The sequence below is a fragment of the Primulina huaijiensis genome, chromosome 9, assembly GCF_012295235.1.
Source record: "Primulina huaijiensis isolate GDHJ02 chromosome 9, ASM1229523v2, whole genome shotgun sequence".
Lineage (NCBI taxonomy): Eukaryota > Viridiplantae > Streptophyta > Magnoliopsida > Lamiales > Gesneriaceae > Primulina > Primulina huaijiensis.
This window is the reverse complement of record NC_133314.1, coordinates 6,972,958-6,994,342: the sequence shown is the minus strand read 5'-3', so window position 1 is coordinate 6,994,342 and position 21,385 is coordinate 6,972,958. Positions and strand designations below refer to the sequence as shown.

At 37.7% G+C, this 21,385-nt stretch overlaps 1 protein-coding gene across 1 annotated transcript; it reads right to left on the bottom strand.

Annotated features, from left to right (window-relative positions):
* Window positions 1-6,348: 6,348 nt before the first annotated feature.
* LOC140984930 (threonine--tRNA ligase, chloroplastic/mitochondrial 2) lies at window positions 6,349-13,017 on the bottom strand. Its single transcript, XM_073452629.1, has 8 exons — window positions 12,587-13,017; window positions 11,817-11,963; window positions 11,531-11,678; window positions 11,118-11,371; window positions 10,543-10,920; window positions 7,240-7,548; window positions 6,948-7,148; window positions 6,349-6,738 (listed from the first exon to the last, which is right to left on the bottom strand). Exons 1-8 carry the CDS (start codon window positions 12,935-12,937, stop codon window positions 6,460-6,462), a joined length of 2,067 nt encoding a protein of 688 aa, XP_073308730.1. The 5' UTR covers window positions 12,938-13,017; the 3' UTR covers window positions 6,349-6,459.
* Between the last annotated feature and the right edge of the window lie 8,368 nt (window positions 13,018-21,385).

Genomic DNA, 21,385 nt, shown 5'->3' with positions numbered 1-21,385 from the left:
TAATGCCTGATCATCAATCAAGATTATGATCAAACCACTATAATTGATTATCTGATTAATAAGATTTGGAAAATATTAATACAACTCTAATTCCTAGTTAGCAAAAACCCTAGCAGTGATTTTTGACAAAGTTAAAACTCCGAAGTAAGAGTTTTATTAAGATTCAAACTTAAGAATCCTGATAGGATTCAAATTTAATCAATAAAAATTATAAATATGACAATATATCTCAAATTTACTAGCTAAACTTTTTCTCTCCTCAACAGTCAAATTTATGCCATCACCTCATGTTGGACAACTTTCGGCCGAACTCCACCATTTCCTCCACCGTGTGCCACTGCTGCCCCACCGCAACGCCATCGTGCCGCTATCGGAATTTAAACACAAATTTTGTCTAGATTTCTAGTATAATCTATGCAAGACAACTTTCAATCGTTGACCTAATTCTTGGATATTGAAAAAAGACGACTTTTGTAGATTGTTCATAGATACTTACAAGAAAAGTTATCTTTAACGTTTAAAACACAAATGTAATAAACTCTAACCATCTTATGCATGGATTTGAATCGTACAAAGCCCAAGTCATGTTTTGAATTTCAAAGTTAACATTTTTAAAATTTTGTTACGTGATGGATCGGTTCTAACGTGCTTCAAACACAATATTTTTCATGAGCTTCAATAGCTCGTGTTATGCGAACTGATTGATTCCTAACTGATGTTCTGAACTGGTCAGTTGAACTGATCTTGAACTGATTTGGTGAAATCAGTTGGCTCGTCAGCTGAACAGATTTCACTGCTTCAGTTGAACTGGTCAGCTGGGCTCTTCATCAGCTGGCCGGGCTTGAAACGATCTCGATTTTTTTTTTTTATACTAAAACATAAATCATAACTCAAAAATACCAAATCCTAAACCTAACATTTCCAATCATTCATGATAATTTAGCATAACGAATCTCAAGTGCATAAAATAAAATCCTAAATCATCGACTAACCAAAATTCCTAAATCGACCTTTAAAAAGATCGGCTAACAATAAAATTAAGCATAAAAATATCTCTAATAAAAATCCTTAACATAATCTTTAAATCATAAATCTATCAAGTAGTGCAGAACATAAATGGCCCTCAGGTGTGTACTGCTGCACTCGATCCACTCAATCGTCACCGTCTCCATAAATCATCAAATCATGCATCATACAAACCTAGTGAGTCTAAAGACTCAACACGTTCTAAACATGGATAACAAATAATACATATACAATCACATGCATTAAAAATCATATTTTTATTTAAAATAGCTTTTGAACATAAATAAACAATTAAAAATCATTTTAGCATCATTAAATCATAAATCGTAAAATCATTTTAAAATAACTTTAAGCATAAATAAATAATTTAAAAATCATTTAAAATAAGCTTTAAGCATAATTAAATCATTTTAAAAATAGCTTTAATCCTCATCGTAAATCATATATCATAAAATCTTTTTCATCATAAGCTTTCAATCATATATCATTTTGGGTGAAGTTTGATCCTTGAAAATGACTAGTTTTTATCCTTTGGTCGACTGCAGTCTTAGCTCCACATGGTCCATGGGGATGGACACTAGGCTCCACCATAGAAATACGATATTCAGGATCCCTCTAGGGCCTTTTCCCATAGATGGGGTCCCTGTAGGGCCTTGGCCCTCACGTCATCTCCACAAAATCATATATCATATCATTTGTCACAGTCAATCCACATCCCTCAAAATATTTTTCTTTTTCTTTTAAAATCATAAAATAACATAGCTTTCCAAAAATAGCATTTTAGACAGTATAAATTGCACAACTTTACCATAAATCATAAAAATACATATTATCATCAAAATCATCATTTTAAAACATATAATATCATTTAACATGCGTTATGATCCTTCGGGACGCTGCCAAGCGTTTTCGTATTTTCCTAAGTGTAAAAAGATCGTTTTGCTCCTGGACGTAAAAATTCTCGAATTTATCTTTTTCTCACATTTATTGACATAAGAATATTCTAAATAATTATTTAAGCTTAAATATAATTTTTCATAATTTTATAAAGATTAAAACTAGGCCTTTCAATTAATTCTTTTATTAGCGTTTCGTGCGTCGATTAAATCCCGGATAAATACAAAACTTATTATTTTGATCTCAAATTTTAAACATAGCATTTTTTTTATTTATTCTACTCTTCGAAGTCACGAGCCACACCCGTGGACCCATGGATTCAATTTTTGCTTTTTAATTTTTGTTTTTGACACGTTATCGAACCACCCAAGCCATCTCCTAATTTACTCGAGCCACGCCCAAGCCACCTTGAGCCAAACCCAAGCCAACCCATCTAGGAACCCTGCTGACTAAGCCCAGCCCCTGGAACAAAACCCTAGCTCGCTCAAACTCACTTGGACAGAAGCACACACCTGCACATGGCTAGATATTCACGCCCCTAGACTCCCAGCCCACTTGGGCTCTTCCAGTCGAGCCACCACCAAGCCCACATGACCCTAACCATCTCTGGACCATGCCCAGACACTACCCAGACCTAGCCCATCCCCTGACCGCGCGCACAAGCCACCTGAAACCAAACAGCAGCCTGCGCACGCTTGCTTCCACAATCACATGCTTCGCTCGAGCCAGCCACCTGCCCATCAACTCCAGCCCCTGGCCCAACCCCTGCCCATCTCCCTTGAACCCTGATGGACCTACCCAGCTCGCCCTTAGCTCCGTTGCAGCCCTCTCCCGAAGACTCTTGCAAACCAAACAAAACCTTCGGCCCCTATTTCCCTTGCTACCCACGGTTTTCCAGCATATTTCCTTCAATATTTATCATGTTTTGTACATATTTTAATCATATAACATCCTACCTTGGCAGCATATCGTTGGATTTCAAAAACGTTTTTCATAGAAGCGTAAAAATGTCGTATAAACGTTCTACCGTAAAAATTATCGAATACCTATTTTTTTCATGCATAAACAATTAACACACACATATTATGATTTGTATTATGTTTAAAAGAGTTTAATAAACGTGCCTTTGCGTTTATAACGCTCAATTATTCGATCTTCGGCGAGGGTACGACGTTGGACGACCGGATGACGAAGAACACAAGATTTCTTCCTTCCTCTTTATTTTTTTCGAAAATTTTGTGTGCTTTGAGGTGAGAAAACGGCTGATGGGAAGGAATTGTGGTGAAAGAAAACTCTAAAACACTATTTATGTATTTTAATTAACATGTAATTGAGCTTAGGTTTGGGCTTGTTTGCTTAGAGGTTATTGGACCTACTTAATTAATTAAATTGGGCCAATAACACTTATTTAATTAAAACATTAAAGTTTATAAAATAAGTTTCCATAAAATAATATTTTTGAACTTTTAAAACTCTTTGTTTGCCCAAAACCGGCTTCCCGAGAAAAATCGAGGTCGATTTGTAAAATAATTCGAACTCAAAAATTTTTAAGAAAATTAAATCATTTTTAAATCATATTAGGAAGCCTTGCCATTATTTAACGAAAAATACATATTCTTGTCTTGGTCGTCCCCGGTCTCCTTTTCCCTGCCTATTATCAAATATTCGGGTAAAATCCTTAATTTCATGAAAACATGTCACATAATCATTTAATCATGAAATCATACATTTAATCATATAATAAATATCATATAAGCATTTAAAAATAATTAAATAAAATGATTAGGCAATTAAAACAATTTTGCATGCATGTGGTTTACGTAGGTTGTTTTTTCGGACGTTACAGGGCTTCTGAAGGTCTTCTGCTGAACTACCTATCAGCTGGTCAATCAGTTGAACTGTTATTTTATATTTCAGTTGAGCTGGTTCAGTTTGTGCAATCAGTTGTCACTTTCAGTTTTAGTCTCGATAGCTTCAGTTTTTGGCTCGATAACTAATCAGTTCGAATCCTGATAAGTTTCAGCTTCTGCGCACTTAGATAAATTCATTAGAAACAAAATAACAAGTTTTGTTGACATCAAAATCAAGATTGCGAACATTAAATGTTCCAACAATCTCCTCCTTTTTGATGATCACAAAACTTGAGCAATTAACACGATTTAAAAATATAAAATATAATTTAATACTGATTATCCCCCTTTGTGAGAATCAAAAAACATTTAAGGCGATTAAAAGAGTTTTTTTAGTTCGAGCGATAAGAAGGCTACCCCTCAAGAACTGAATTTAAAACGAGTTTAAAACATTTTTCAGTTCGAGGGATAATTTTAAAGAAAGCTTCTCCTCAAAAACTGAATTAAAAACTCCCCCTTAAAAATATAATCATTTACGTGATTTAATGAAGTTTTAGCAACTTTTAACATTCAAGCAGTTTAGGCAACACGTTAACTGAAAATATCAGTTCAGTTACATTCAAACCAACTAGATAAACATGATGTTTATTTAATCAAATAAGCGTCCCTTGTATCATACATTTAAGCACACCAATCATGTGTAAGGGAAATGCTACTATAATAGCAAGTTTTAAACAACATCAAATATCATTCAGTTTATATATAATAGAACTAGATGTACCAATAACTAGTTTCCTTGAATGCTTTGAAATGCTGCATCGATCTTGAGTCTCTTTTTGCGAGAAGAGCAGCTAATTAGCGTTGGACTTTATCTCTGTGCTGTCTAACTGGTCGAGCTGACAAAAACTGGACTCAACTGATACTGAACCACATTGATCATCTACTCTGATATGATATTGCAATGAAGCGGCGATATACTTCTGATGATTAAGCTCCTAATCATCCAACCTTTCAGCATAGCTAGGTTTCGTCTGATGATCAGCTGAACTGGTAGGATGGAAACTGAAACTTGTCCATAGATCAGTTTAGCTATTTTGCTTGTCAGTTGAACTCAAAACCCTGCAAATTGCTAAAACAACAAAATCCGGAGTCGAAAGAAGTGGCTACAATGTTAGTTGCAGATCCAACAATCTTCTCTCTTCCCACGGTAAACTCATATAAAATTTTTAAGAGGATTTTAAAATCCATAACTTTCAAATGTCCTTCTTAGAACAGCTTGTTCTGATACCAATTGTTGGATCGGTTCTAACTCCTACGAAGGTGCTTCAAACACAATATTGTCCATGAGCTTCAATAGCTCGTGTTCTGCGAACTGATTGATTCTTAACTGATGTTCTGAACTGGTCAGTTGAACTGACCTTGAACTGGTTTGGTGAAATCAGTTGGCTCGTCAGCTGAACTGATTTCACTGCTTCAGTTGGGCTCTTCATCAGCTGGTCGGGTTTCTGAAGGTCTTCTGCTGAAATACCTATTAGTTGGTCAATCAGTTGAATTGTTCTTTGATATTTCAGTTGAGCTGGTTCAGTTTGTGCAATCAGTTGACGCTTTCAGTTTTGGCTCGGTAACTGATCAGTTCGAATCCTGATCAGTTTAAGCTTCTGCGCACTTAGGTAAATTCATTAGAAACAAAATAACAAATTTTGTTATTAAAATCAAGATCGCGAACATGAAATGTTTCAACACTACGTCTGTTAGGAATTAAGTTTTTTGGAAAAGTAGACAAGTTTTTTGGAAAAGTAGACATGGAAATAAGGTCATCATTTCAAAGATTTTGCCTAGACAAGGTCAAATATAATATATATATATATAAATAATGTAAATGATACAATCAAAGCTTTTGAGGTTCTTTTATTAACGGATTTATGTATCGGATTTCATTTTTGTTGTTAGAGAATCAAAGTGGATTTGCCAATTAATCACGAAATTCTCAGACCAATCAGGAAGTTGCAATAGGATCCTATCAACCGATTCGTTGAGCGTGAACAGTAAGAACTAACATTCTTATTGAGACTAGATCAACATTACCATATGTAAATTCGGGTGCAGATAAAAAAAATTTTGTGTGAACAGATGAGACAGTTAAATTTGACTAAAATAGTTTCATTAGCTCCTCGGTAGGTTGAAAACCCATAATCTTTACTTGATCCAGCTTCATAGTAATTCTGTAACGCTTCCGTATAATTTCCTTCGGAGGGTTTCCGTTCGTAAAATTTGTGATATAGAATTATCCGAAAAAAATTGAACTAGATCCGAATCATTCAAAACGGGTCGATAAGAAGTGATTCTTCGTGCTTTCTCCTTTCTTTTGTTCTTCTCGTTTTTTTCTTGTTGACGATCCTTTACTAGGGTTCCTCGATTTGGATGGAAATTTCTTTTACCTATTTCGTTAAATTTAATTGTCTAAATTCTCGAGAAATTGCACCAAATAGACATCTTTTACCCAATAGCGAAAAATTCTTGGATTCATAAGGATATGAATAAAACTCCATTTTACTAAGTTATTCATTAATTCTTTTTAGCTCATAGTGTTTGTCGACTAGAATTTAAGAACTCAATTATTATTTGTACAAATAAGAATCTCCTTCGTTACATGATTTCTCCAACGTCCCTCCATGGATGGTGCCACTTACGTCGAACAAATAAACGAGTCCAAAGTTTTGTTTTCAACTGCATACTTTATTCTGCAGATAAAATCATCAACTGTCATGGTTCCCAATTCTCCTCCAAACCTGGATCTCACAGTTACTGTTCGTGTTTCGACTTCTTTTGGACCTACCACTGCCATTAATGGAATCTTGAGCTTTTCTGAGGTCCTAATAAGCTTGGGGAGGCGTTCACCACTGGAAATTTCAGCCCGAACTCCATTATCTTTCATTCTTTTAGTCACCTCATTGCAATACTCAAGCTGTAAAAAAGACGAGCGACAATTAATCAACATGGAAAAACCCATAAATCTCAAGAAAACATAAACATAGATGAATTTAACAAGCATCAATATCCAGATTGTAAATGATAAGGTGATTTCTAAACGCATGTAATTTCATTGATTTCAGATTATGATATCGTGAAAATTAACATTCAAAAACTGGCAGAAGAAGACAAACTTTTCTTTACCTGAAGGTCAGTGACAGGCAATACTCGAGCATGAATTGGAGAAAGCCATAATGGAAAATCTCCAGCATAATGCTCAATAAGAACCCCAAAAAACCGTTCTAAGGATCCAAGAACTGCTCTATGTATCATGATTGGTCTCTTTTTCTTTTGATCGGAATCAGCATATGTAATGTCAAAGCGCTGAGGCAAATTAAAATCCACCTGAACAAAAAATTGATTGTGTTGATCTCTCATTTCCAACTAATTTGGCTCATCGGATATACGACAAGCAAAAAATCTCATCCGAGAGTACCTGTATGGTCGAGCATTGCCACTTTCTTCCCAGAGCATCCTCTATTTTGAGATCAATTTTTGGGCCATAAAAGGCACCACCACCTTCATCAATCTGGTAACTCCACCTTTTGTCATTTAAAGCATCCTTTAGGGCTAATGTAGCTTTCTCCCATATATCATCATCTCCCACTGCTTTCTCTGGTCTTGTTGAGAGGTTTACTATATATTTATCAAAGCCAAATTGCAATAATATTTCCTCGGTAAGATCCAGGACACCCCTAATTTCATCTTTAAGTTGATCCTCCAAACAAAAAATGTGGGCATCATCCTGCAAAACCATCACATTGAAGTAATATAAACATAAGCATCTAGATCACTATGTACTTGGAAAATGAACAGGAACAGAATAGTATCAATTAACCAGAGACTAGCAAATATATCCTACCGATGCATGATAACATCAGGAAAAATATATGAGTCGTGGGACTGCTATTGATACATACGATGCGAAGTTATTAACCAGTGACCAAAAAACAGGAACCACAATGGTCACTTCAAGGGTTCAATCGAATCAAGCAACTCAGAGGTACAAAATTAGGAAGATGTAGGAAACCATTCCATCTTGGATCCTCCCTGTTGAATTTAAAATAACTTTTGCTAAACTAATTCAAAATATATTATGGAAATGGTTCAGAATGAGTATCGACCAAGTCATAATTGCTTATGGTTCGTTTTCTAGTTGCTGCGGTCATATATAAGTCGATTAACGCCAGTCAGCTCTTGGATTATCAACTTTGATAAAGAAAGCTGACTCCTTACCACCATGGTAATTGGTGTACAGTTGATTTTCTCAGAGCATAAAAGCCAATCTGTGCAATTCCTAGAGGCTAAAGATACGCAGAAAAACATTTCTGTTGAATTTTTGAACAAGAGGTTAACATAGTTAACAGAGATGTATAGCATGGGAAATCCAAAGTCCATAAGAAAGAAGCACCTCAGATCAACTGTAAAGTAGTTCAAAAATCCAAATTTGGAGAGGTTTCGTTTCTTTGCCAGTTAGAGACTATGGACAGACTGGTGGAATAGATTATTACTTTGGATCCTACTTGTCCATGTGGTAATAAGGGAAATCTTTATTCCATTTGATTTCCACTGTCCCCATACGGCTCAAATTTAGTTCTAAGGACTGTTAAGAGAACACAACAGTTACTACAGGCGCACGGCAATACCATATGAGCCAGCACCTTGAAACACGAGTCCAGCTGTTGTGAACTGAATTGCCTGTTGGATTTTAATTTTTTCAGTATTTAGTATCGAGGATGTGGTTAGAAAAGAAGTTTGCTTGGGAAGGGAGGACGCTAAAGAAGTTTATCAAAAACTGGGAGCAGTCAAGAATATGTAACAGACACCCAGTTGTGGCATCTTATTATCTACCAGTATTAACATTGAAGAGAGCCCATCTGTACTGGTGGGGAAGATTCTAATGGTTTGATGTGTATTTGTCACAAGGTTTTAAAATTCTCTAGACGCTAGTCAGGCGCCAGAGCAGCGCCTAGGCAGGGACTAGGCGCCCTCCTAGGCTTGGCAGACGAATTCATGATTTCTATGTTTTCATCACTGGTGTGGACGTACATTTGTTGGTATTCCATGGAATTAGCAGTCTATTCTTTAACTATTCATTTGGACTAAGCCCATTTGTAAACAAACCCATTAACTGACCCACATATGCTTGTATATTATTATGTTCACTTGTGAGTTCTAACCCCAGATCTTCCACCTATATCATTTCTTCCTCTCATCATGCATAGAGTCAATTCGCCGTAAAAATTCCGGTTACCGGGACCGCCGCCGCCGCCGCCGCCAAAATCTTCGTTATTCTCCGTCAACTCAACCGACGCAGCCGAAACCACAGCCGGAGTCCTAACCACACATATGGCCATGGCCATAGTTTCAGAACTACCACCCTAAGGCCGCCTAGGCGGGCTGACTAGCACCTTTTCGGTGCGGTCAGCCACCGTCTAGGGCACAATTTAGAACACTTATTTGTCCTTTAAATAATAATACCCATTGGAGCCTCATCCATCAACAATGGTAATTTCAACATTAAAGAACAATTCTAAATTAGCTGAGAACAGATGGAAACATTCAACGAAAGAAATAGAATTTCCAATTTCACTTTAATATTTCTTACGGAAAAGGTAGTTGTTTTAATTGGAAACTAATCAACAGTGTCTTCTGTTCGGTAAACTGAATTGATATCCTGAATAAAGACATTTTTTAAGCCTCAAACATCCACTTAATTTTACAGAAAATAACACACGGGCAGAAAGTTTTCAGTTGCATGGCTCAAGCAAGATTTTTAACGATGGGCAGAAACAATTCAAACATGGTCCACAAAAATACAAAACCATGAAGCATGGTTCTAAAATTCGCTAGGACTTAGTCGGGCGCCAGACTAGCGCCTAGAGTCTAGGCCACCTAGACGGAGACTAGGTGCCGCTAGGCTGATTCCACGGTATCAAGAGACTTGTAATGGTTCTTAGACTAAATTTCAACCCAAACTTTGTTAAAATCCAATTGACACTTGGTTCATTCTTCCTGCTTCTTCTGCTTAAAGAGGATCAGAATAATAGGCAATGCAAAAAAAATCAAAATAAAGAAAAATATTACTTTTAGGGTCTGGTTCGATTTTCTTATCTGTGCATAAGTAAACAGACAAAGAAGATGAGAGTGACGTGTTAGAGCTAATGCAAGCCAACAAATCTTGGTTTTAATTGGGCTTTCAATCCCAAATAAATAAAAACACGAGCCTATAATTCTTTCTTTAGTTCATTCTCTTTCCCGCAGAAAAATGAAAGATTTGAAGTTGAAATCTAGTTTTTTTACAGCAAATTCAGACTAAACTCCGATCACTTGGAAACAGCCTATTGGACAAGGCAAGGAGAGAGGAGATTCAAAATGATTTCATTTAAGAATAATTTGAAAACACGAGCCTTCTTACCGATTACTAATGTTCTAGTTTAATTCGGTTCTCAAAAACTAAAAGCCCAAAAAAAATTTGCCAAAAAGACTATAAACACCTAGGCCCGCTTAAGAGCCCTTGCCGCATAGGTTGGCCTCCTAGAACCTTTTCGGTGCGGTCAAGCGGCGCCTAGGCGGCCGTCTAACCCGAGTTTTAGAACATTGCCATGAAGTATTAGAGCTGCGACCTTTGTACATCTCAGATGTTTTAAAGACGTTACTGTATCTGATACCCAAAAAAGCATCCAAAGAACATACCTAAAATTTCTAAAAAAGGACGAGCAAAAAGTATGTGGTTTACCTGGGTGAATCCTCTTACACGAAACAGGCCATGTAAACTTCCGGACAACTCGTATCTGTAAACTGTTCCAAGTTCTGCAACCCTGATTGGAAAATCCCTATAAGAGTGTAACTTCCGTTTGTAAACCAATACATGGTAAGGGCAATTCATCGGTCGAAGCTGATAAAGTTCTTCCTCAATCTCCATTTGATCAAACATATTCTCTTTGTAGAAATCCAGATGACCACTGACCTTCCAAAGATCTGCCTTTGCCACATGTGGAGTATAGAGTAGATCATATCCCTTCTGTATGTGAATCTTTTTCCAAGAATCCTCAATTATGTGCCTTATAATAGAACCCTTGGGATGCCAGAATACCAAGCCACCACCAGCATCATCCTGCAATTATTCAGCTGGAATTGAAGCTTCAATCACCCACAAAAAATGTTTTGGAACTTAGATGAATAACAATCATGCAAATCTATTTTTTCGTCAACTAGTTTCAGATAACTGAATCAAACTGAGAACTTGAAAAACTCATTTTGTACAAAGAGTATGACTACAGACTACAGAGAGTATTCAATTTAGCAATGCACCTGTATAGAAAACAGATCGAGATCTTGACCAATTCGACGATGATCCCGTCTTTTAGCCTCCTCTTTGAAGTGAAGATAAGCTTTCAGTTGTTTCTCACTCTCCCAAGCTGTGCCATAAACTCTTTGCAGCATTGGCTTATTTGTGTCTCCTCTCCAATAAGCACCGGCAACAGACTCAAGTTCAAAAGCTTTTCTATTTATGTTTCCAGTCGAATCGACATGCGGCCCTGCACAGAGATCCCACCATTCATCTCCTACAGCATGACAAAGGAAGGACAAACTATTTGGTTAACCAGCACAAAGAACCCATCATTCCGGAAGTAAAATGTTTTTAAATGTTTCGGATGCAGCTCTAGCTGCTTAATAGTTGAGTGATAAATAGTTTTGCAATGAATTAACTGAACAGGCAATACCTATATGATAGATGGTGATAGGTTCCTCTTTAATGGATTCTAGAATCTCAATCTTGTAGGGCTCATTAATGGACATTATTCTTCTCTGAGCTTCATCTCTGGTCACTTCTTCTCTAATTAAAGGTAAATTCCGACCAATAATGCGATCCTACAGTTAATTCAAGATATAAATTATGTCCCAAAAAAGCGTAATCCAATGAATACACACAACGACCACCCATGCAGTAGTAAAAACTAAGAAGAAATAAAAATGGAGAATTCCAATCACAAGACAAAATAAGCTCACCATTTCTTTTTTAACGTTCTTAAGGTCCTTGTCTGTCAGAGGTTCCATATCAAAGTCATAATAAAACCCATTCTCAATCCATGGACCGATTGTCACTTTCGCTTTTGGGTAAAGCTTTTGAACAGCCATGGCCATTACGTGAGCACACTGCATACGAACGAATCATGACTTTTCAATAAGAACTAAAACTAATCAGTATCCGGTGTGCTGACAGCTGAACCATTCAAACAAGTATACAACTTTATCATATCAATCCAGTTCCATGCATCAAATTTGATTTCGACAGAAAAACTTGTTCCTATAGACTTCCAATCTTCCAGGCTGCCACAGCAGTTGATTGGTAGCACAAATGGGTATTTTAAAAATGAAATTCAAATTTAAAACGATCGTAACTTCCCGAAAATAATTAACATTTCATCCCTAAAACAGCATTCAACAACTAAAGAGATTCAAAAAAAAAAAATGAAAATAATTGTAATTCAGTCCCTTGAACACCATTTTAATGCCGCAAAAACAATGTACACCGCACTCCAAAAATAATGTCTCAACAATTAACTATGGATTCAGCTTGTTTTAGTGAATAAACTTTCTTCACCATTTTCACAAAGTAAAAACATATAGAATTGACCCCAAAAGGCAAAAATCAATAACAATAAGTGCAATTGTCTCAAAAGCACAAGGTACACAAAACCCAACCCAACCCAAAACCTCATGATTCACAACAAGCACATCCTTAACAACCCAGTAAAAATCAAATACAAATTTGTTACCGTGTGACGAATTCTGAGGAGACTTTCGGAGGATTCGTTCGTGGGCAGCACCACTTTGACCCGATCAGCACCCGTATCAGCATCGGTATCTCCTCCTCCCGCTGGCGGCGGGACAGGGGGAGGTGTCTCGGTGACTTCAGTAGCGACATAGGAAAATTTAGCCCGCCATAACATGCGCGCATTTGTATTGACGTGCCAATTATGGAAATGGGGTTGGACAGCAAAAGAAGGCGGTAGAATTGCAAAAGTGTTGAGGTGGCGTCGTCTAGGAGATGGGAAAGTGCGGAAACAGTGATTTGATAACGACAACGAGAAAGCCGCCATTACTGTACTTCTGTGAACAACGAACATGGTTAAGTTTGTATATAGTGAAGATACGAAGAATGTGTGGCGTAGGTTTCTGCTACTCCACCTCTCAAAATTCTTCTGTTGTTCAAGAGTCAACTGAATGAATCATTTTAGTATTCAAATTCAAATTAATTTTTTACTCAGTAAACATGAATTTTATTAATAAAAATTCATAGATTACGGTCTAGGCATCTTATTGAACCGAATCGGATGGGTTCCAAACTGATTTAAACCGATTGTCGAGTGATGAAACCAAATAAATCAAGTGTGATACCGGACCCAATCCAAAATCGAAATCGAATTAAATTGTATTGAAATCAAATTGGACTGGAGTAAGAAAAAATTCGAATCAATTTTTTTTTTTTATAAAAAATATGTATATAAAGATTAGATATAAGTTTCCTGTCAATTTCGATACTTGATTCAAATGGATTGGATTAAAATTGTTTCAAATCTATTTTGAAGCAACCTATTCCGATTAACTATTGTGTTGAATCAGAGCCAATTATACTCATTCTAGATTGAGCTTTGATTGAGTCGGACCAATTGTTCCACATCGATTCGGCCTATTACCATGCCTAGGCATACCCAAGGCAAATCCAACTTATTTTTTAAAAAATTTTAAATTGTATAGTAACCCAAAAACTAATTATGTTGATTTGTCGAGGTTAAAAAAATATAATAAAATAATAAATAATACGAGCACTGGAGTACCAATAAATACGAAGCACAAGCGCCACCTTAAAGTTCAAAATACGAAGCTTTGGCGATGGGGAACTAGTTCACCTTTTTGCCTCGATTTTCATGTTCGGATAGTTTTTGTACCAAAGAAGCCTCATTACTCCCTCATTTTCAACCGAGCGTTTGAGAGATATGGAGAGAAAATCACATTCTATGCCAGAGTTCGACCAATCCGTCCCTTGAAACTCAATCTGAGTATATATTTGTCATCCTAGCGAAGGTGGATACATTTTGACTTTTGGGATCATCTCGAAGATTTCCTAGATATTTCAGTAGATTAAGTTACATATGATTTCGATGACTTTGAGCCCAATGCATATGCAATTATCATTGTTGACCGGATATTTTGGACATTATTGAACACCATGTCAACAATGATTTAAGATGATTTTGATGATGGGATGAGCCATGATCAAACCTGTGTGGCTTTAGATCTATGTTGATGATGTTATCATAATTGGGATTTATGCGTATATCAGCTCGTCTCTCGGATTATAGCAGTGTATTATGCAGTCTTCTGATTGTTTAGATGATAGGTGTGTCATTGACGACGATCATTATATAACTTGGACTGATAAGATTGGATGTGCTATTTCCTTCCCCCGATGTAGTGTTTTCTACATGTTGTCGTACCTTTCCCTGTGTTTATGTCGGTCATCATAAAGTATATGTGTGAATGAACACCTTTACTGTTGAGTATTGGATTTCTTCATTTTCCCCCGATTAATGTTTTCTCTAATTTTATAGTACTTGATCTGACATCGGAACGTGAGCGTTGTTTGATTGGGGCGCTTGCATGGGCTTGGGCCTGGTGGGTGACAAATTGAAATGGTAATCGAAACGCTAGTTGAGCTTCTCCAAAATTTCTATAGTTCTCGGGGAGCCTATTGAACCAAGCGAGGGTGCATCCGGACAATTTAGTTTGGAAGATACTGCAGGAAGCTGTTGTAAGGTCTAAAATACAATAATGTAATCTAACAACATGTAAATCTAGAAAAAAATAAAAAAAATAATTAATTAAATTATTTTGATTGCATGAATTAAATGTTGTAGGCATGTTTACATGTTTAAAATATGATTTTCTATTAAAATGCATGAAACTATATTTTTAAGGATTATTCGAGACGCGATCGAGGAACGGATACCGATGACCATAAAAGAAAATATATTTATTAAACGATTATTTTTAATAATTTAATATATGATATATTTTATATGTTATTTTCGAAAATGGTATCTTTTGATATGTTTTTACCCGATAAGTCTTATTTTAAACCGCTAATCGATTTTTGACGAAAATAAGGAATTTTTAGGAACTCGGTTAATATTTTAAAAAGATTTCCTAAACGAAATATTTTACCTACATTATAATGGACCTAATAGGCCTATTATATTAAGGTTATTGGGCATAAACTCCTACCCAATTATTTATATCAAAGCTTGATCTCTCAAAACCCTAATCTACATCAAAACACACGTCTCCTTCAACCTAGAGACCTAGGGTTTTTCTCCTCCATCAGCACACGCACGCACACACTTATTTTCAAAACAAGTCATGTGGATTTGGTGGATTAAAATGCAGCAGCAAGTCTTCCCCGTCTCTCCGACAACGTTCTTCGCGTTAAGAATTGTTTTTCGTTCATACCATATTATGCATGATTATACATGTTTACATGAAAAATATGATCTCTCCTTATTTATTTTCGTTTTTATGACATGTACATGATAAAACTTGAGTTTCCATGCTTTTTGAATCATGTTATTTGTAGAGGCTCGTAGTTTGTATTTGTAAATTTGCGGAATTATTTAAAATTTTTCTCTTTAAATAAATAACATGCATCATTAATAAAATAAACTGATAAAAAGATTTAATGTTTAAAGTAACAGCGGAAGAAATTATCGTTTTCACACAACAACTAAAAAAAAATTATTCGTCAAAGTAAAAAAACTGAGTTTGAGCATAAATAGTAAATGATAAAAAAGAGGTCCTCGGGTTCCTACTACTGCTGACCCAAGCTAGCTCACTGGTCCCCGCCCTCAGTCTCGATCTCACCAGTACCTACAACAATCAAGTCTAGTCAGTCTAAAGACTCAGCATGCATATATCATGAATAAAAAGTAAATATAGCATAAAATCACATGCAACGTAAAATATCATATCGTAAAGCGTAACGTGAAAATCGTGTCATGAGTAATTATAAATACGTGCAGAACTGAACATCGTACGTAAAATATTTGCTCGATAGAGCCATGTCAAAAATTAGCATATCATATATTTTTTTGTAGAGATAATGTTCTACGCAAGTGGCCCATAACATAACATGAACGTAAGCGCCTGATCAGACTAAACCACAGTATACTGGGCGGTAGAGATCATCACAGCCATTGAACTGGATATCCGTACCCATACATAATCATAAATCGGTCGTAAGTCACCGGGTGAAGCAATAATCCCATAAATCCCATAAGCGTGAGGTGGCCACAAGACATATCGCATATATCTCAAAAAATAAATATTTTATATTTTTATGCACGTAATATAATTATAACCACATTTTACTAAATGAGTTGGATCGTTCCTAGGCTCGCTGCGACCTAATTCTAACATGAGACACATGCAAATATTTTTATCTTGAGAACAACTTCGTAACCGAACCAAAAACGAGACAACCGCGACCAACAAACAAATTTTCCAACCATGACTCCGTACCAACCTGAACCAACATCGAACCATCGTTTAGTCATGATCCAAATACACCTAACATATTGAAATAATAGTCATAATAACTGAAATTCACGAAAATGGTAAATGGAGGCCAAAATCGTAAAATGCTCTTTCGAGAGTCACTTTGGCACATTGCACCGTAAATTCTCGTACGACTTCTAAACTTAACCAAAACCCAAACGGCCAAAAACATGGCCTTCCTAACTCATTGAGGTACTGTCCAGTCCAAGGCCATAGGCTAAAAGCCAACCAAGAAATCGCAAGATACCTCTGAACCGCAGCAAAGCTGCCGTCGAAAGCCGTGACAGCAGCCGTGCTTTACTTTGCGTGGTTTGTGAAACCAAGGCCATTGGGGCTCAAACCACAGACCAGAGTCTCTTCCCAACATCCTAAGGTGTGGCTTGAACCATGGCTAAGGGCCCTAGGCCAACCAAAATCCAAGCAAACGCCTTAGACAACCCAACGCTCCCACCCGAGAACCATGCTGCGCGCGTGGGGTGTATCGCGTTTTCTTGTTGTCTTGGTCATTCCAATGGCCATATGATTGACCATGGCTTGACCTAGACATCATGAGGTATTGTGTGAACCATGGCTAAGGGCTAGAAGCCAACCAAGATCCACCTAAACACCACAAAGCCGAACCAACTCACACAAATAAAATCAGAAAACTGAAACCGAAGAGGCACTTGTGTTGTTTGTTTACAATTTCGATGGGACCATGAACCAAGCCTTGAAAGGCCATCTTGCTCACGTCCTAGACATGCTAAGGAAGGGTTCTAACCATGGCTACAAGCCCTGGACCAACCACAATCCAAACCCTCACCTTAGACAACCAAACAACAAAATCGAGACTCTCATTGCAACTATGGGGGAAGTTGCTGTCAAGTCTCCTCCTTGCGTGCATGGGCTGAAGCCACTGAACCAAATGATCCTAACACACTCTAGTACACGTCTAGATGCAGCCTTGAGTGCCCGGAAATGACCAACTCCCTGTAATCATCAAAAACTCACAAACCCGTGAAGCACAAGGAACGGCCGAGAAATCTGTGCAGGTTTTTTTTTCGAAACAAAGGTGCTGTAAAATTTGATGGTTTCGTGCTTCATGGACATAATATGATTTAGAAGTGTATATATGACTTAATTGAGGAGAAAAGAAACGTATAAACATGCCTGAAAATTTGTTTTGAATAGAACAAACAATATGACGACACGGCGTGGCGGAGACGGAGTTTCTTTCTTACTTTTCTCCCTTATTTTTCTTGTTGCTTCTCACGATTTTTGCTGTGGTTTTGCTTCTGAATTTTCAAATGAGGGGGTGGGGGAAAAGCTAAACAATGAAGGGGAAGGTTACCAAGATGAATTATGAATCAAGCAATGCATTAAGGAGGAAGTTTCATATGAGGGGTTGAATGAAATTAGGAAATGTATCTTTCCCCTTTCTAGTTGCACGAGATGGAGGGAATTAGCATTCTAGATTAGTGGGTTGGGGGGAAAAATTAAGTGAATCATGGTGCTAGTAATAATCACTAATTGATGAGGGAAGATTATTATTCCATAAAAGCCAATGAGAGGTGATATGAATGAAGAGTTGTCAAATTTAGGTGAATTAATTTAAGGGGTGGCCGAAATTTTGCTATAAACATGGAGGTAAAATACTGCTTAATTCATGAATTTTTAACTCTTTAAAGTTTTAAACACTTATTGTGTATTTTAGTGAAATAATAAATTTAATTTAGGATAGTAATTTTTCTTGCATGCATGGCTAAGTCTTAAAATAAATTACTAATATGTTAAGTTACAATTTCTTAAATAAAATAGGCCTAGATTAATTTATTCAAATTGTTTACATATTTTAATTTAGGCTTTTAGTTAAATATTGGACTGAGAGAATTACTTACTAGCTTAAGTCCAATTAATTAAATAAAATCTTAAAACATTCCCTATCATTAAAATAAATTATTCCTTGACTTAAATTAAATTTAGGAATATTTTTTTATTATAAATTTTTATCTCAATACTCCAACTCCAGTCCGACCTCGCTTATTTAACCGAAAAGATAAAGCTAAACTTCTGCGTAAAATAAATGATCATGACTTAACCAAAATGAATTTAAACCCTCATGCATGAAAAAATCATTTTAATTTAAATAATAGTAATTATGCATGGCTTATACGTAATCTGATTTATTGGGCTCTACAACTCTCCCCCCTTAAAAGAAATTTCGTCCTCCAAATCAAAACTTACCGAATAACTCGGGATACCGACTCCTCATTTCTGGCTCAGATTCCCACGTAGCTTCCTCCTCCGAATGATTAATAAGCCATTTGACATTCACTAACTTCACTAGTTTGTTCCGAAGCTTCTTCTCCTGCCTGTCTAAGATTTGCACTGGTCTTTCCTCATAAGTCAGGTTCCGAGTGAGCTGCAATGGTTCGAAATTCAAGACATGCGAAGGATTCGGGATATACTTCCTCAGCATAGAGACGTGGAACACATTGTGTACTCCGGCCAGATTCGGCGGAAGAGCAACACGATAAGCTAACGTCCCAACCCTGTCAAGGATCTCAAACGGTACGATGAATCTCGGACTGAGCTTTCCTTTCTTTCCGAACCGCATGATACCTTTCATAGGTGCTATCTTCACGAAAACATGGTCTTCGACGGCAAACTCTAGGTCTCTCCTCCTCTGATCCGCATAACTCTTCTGTTGACTCTGAGCAGTTCTCATCCTATCACGGATCTTGACTACTACATCAGTAGTCTGCTGAATAATTTCCGGACCCAATTCTGATCTCTCCCCTACTTCATCCCAATGAATAGGCGATCTACACTTACGACCGTACAATGCTTCATATGGAGCCATACCTATAGACGACTGGAAACTGTTGTTATAGCTGAACTCTACCAATGGCAACTTCGACTCCCAACTTCCTGAGAAATCGATGACACACGCACGGAGAAGATCCTCCAAAATCTGGATAACTCTCTCTGACTGCCCATCTGTCTGTGGGTGGAAAGCTGTGCTAAACAACAACTTCGTACCCATAGCTGAATGCAAACTCTTCCAAAATGAGGAAGTGAATCTAGGATCTCGGTCAGACACTATAGAAACGAGAATACCATGAAGTCGGACTATCTCCCGGATATACAACTCTGCATACTGAATCATGGTGAAAGTCGTCTTGATAGGCAAGAAGTGCGCTGATTTGATAAGACGATCAACAATCACCCAGATAGCATTTGATCCTCTGAATGACTTCGGCAAACCGACCACGAAGTCCATGGTAACATTCTCCCACTTCCACTCGGGAATAAGAAGAGGCTTGAGCATACCTGCGGGTCTCTGATGCTCCGCTTTCACTAGCTGACATGTAAGACATTCGGATACAAAACGTCCAATATCCTTCTTCATTCCGGGCCACCAATACAATAGCTGCAGATCTTTGTACATCTTCGTACTCCCGGGATGAATAGATTACGGCGACATATGGGCCTCGGATAAAATATCTGCTCGAATAGAACCGCTGCTAGGAACCCATATTCTGTCTCGATATCTCACAATACCGTCGCTAACTGTATACAAGATACTGCCCTTAGCCTCATCTCTCTGCTTCCACTTCGCCAACTGCTCATCTACTCGCTGCCCACTGCGAATACGGTCTAGAAGAGAAGACAGAATCGTCAAAGTAGATAGACGGGAAACTCTATCTTGAGGATATGCCTCTAGATCAAACCTCTGCATCTCAAACTAAAGAGGTCTCGGAATCGCCAAATGAGCCATCACTGCGACTTTCCTGCTCAATGCATCCGCAACTACATTAGCTTTGCCAGGGTGGTAGCTAATGTCACAGTCATAGTCCTTCACTTGCTCCAACCAACGCCTCTGACGCATATTCAACTCTTTCTTCGTAAAGAAGTACTTAAGGCTCTTATGGTCGGTAAAGATCTGACACTTCTCTCCGTACAAATAATGCCTCCAAATCTTCAAGGCAAATAATACGGCTGCCAACTCTAGGTCGTGGGTAGGGTAGTTCTTCTCATGGGTCTTCAACTGACAAGAAGCATATGCTATTACCTTCCCATGCTGCATCAACACTGCGCCTAGAACGAGCTTCGAAGCATCGGTATACAAAACAAAGTCTCCGGGCCCTGACGGCATGGCCAATACTAGTGCTGAGATAAGAGCTTGCTTCAAAGTATCGAATCTCTTCTGACACTCATCGCTCCAAACAAATTTCGCATTCTTCTTCGTCAATGACGTGAGTGGAACTGCGATAGAGGAGAATCCCTGAATAAGCTTCCGATAATACCCTGCTAGCCCAAGGAAACTACGGATCTCGGATGCATTCTGCGGCACAACCCAATCTTTGACTGCTGCAACTTTCGCTGGGTCTACCTCGATACCGCTACTGGAAACGATGTGACCTAAGAATGCCACATTCTCTAACCAGAACTCGCACTTACTGGACTTCGCGAACAGCTTGTGCTTCTGTAAGGTCTGCAAAACTGCGGTCAGATGTCTGCCGTGCTCCTCGTGATTCTTTGAGTAGACGAGAATGTCGTCTATGAATACTATCACGAACTGATCAAGATATGGCTGAAATACGGTATTCATGAGATCCATGAAGATCGCTGGTGCATTCGTCAAACCGAAAGGCATCACAAGGAACTCAAAGCGGCCATAACGAGTCCTGAAAGCAGTCTTGAGAACATCGGCGTCTTTCACCCTCAACTTGTGATAACCAGAACGCAGATCAATCTTGGAGAATACCGAACCGGTAATCAATACAGAGCCTCATCGAACCATCCTTCTTCTTCACGAATAAGACTGGCGCGCTCCATGGTGAAAAACTTGGGCGAATGAACTCCTTGTCAAGAAGTTCCTGAATCTGCTTCTTGAGTTCTGTCATCTCTGTCGGTGCTAATCGGTACGGTGCTTTTTGTATCGGTGCGGTACCCGGCATAAGCTCAATAGAGAACTCCAC

Bases quoted from the DNA above. Each gene is read 5' to 3' on its own strand.
- LOC140984930 (XM_073452629.1), bottom strand. From the start codon at position 12,937: ATGTTCGTTGTTCACAGAAGTACAGTAATGGCGGCTTTCTCGTTGTCG. The intron at 10,921-11,117 runs GTGCATTGCTAA...GAATAATTGCAG, and splicing joins TCGATCTGTTTTCTATACAG to GATGATGCTGGTGGTGGCTT. The intron at 7,549-10,542 runs GTAAACCACATA...ATGGTTTTGCAG, and splicing joins GTGTAAGAGGATTCACCCAG to GATGATGCCCACATTTTTTG.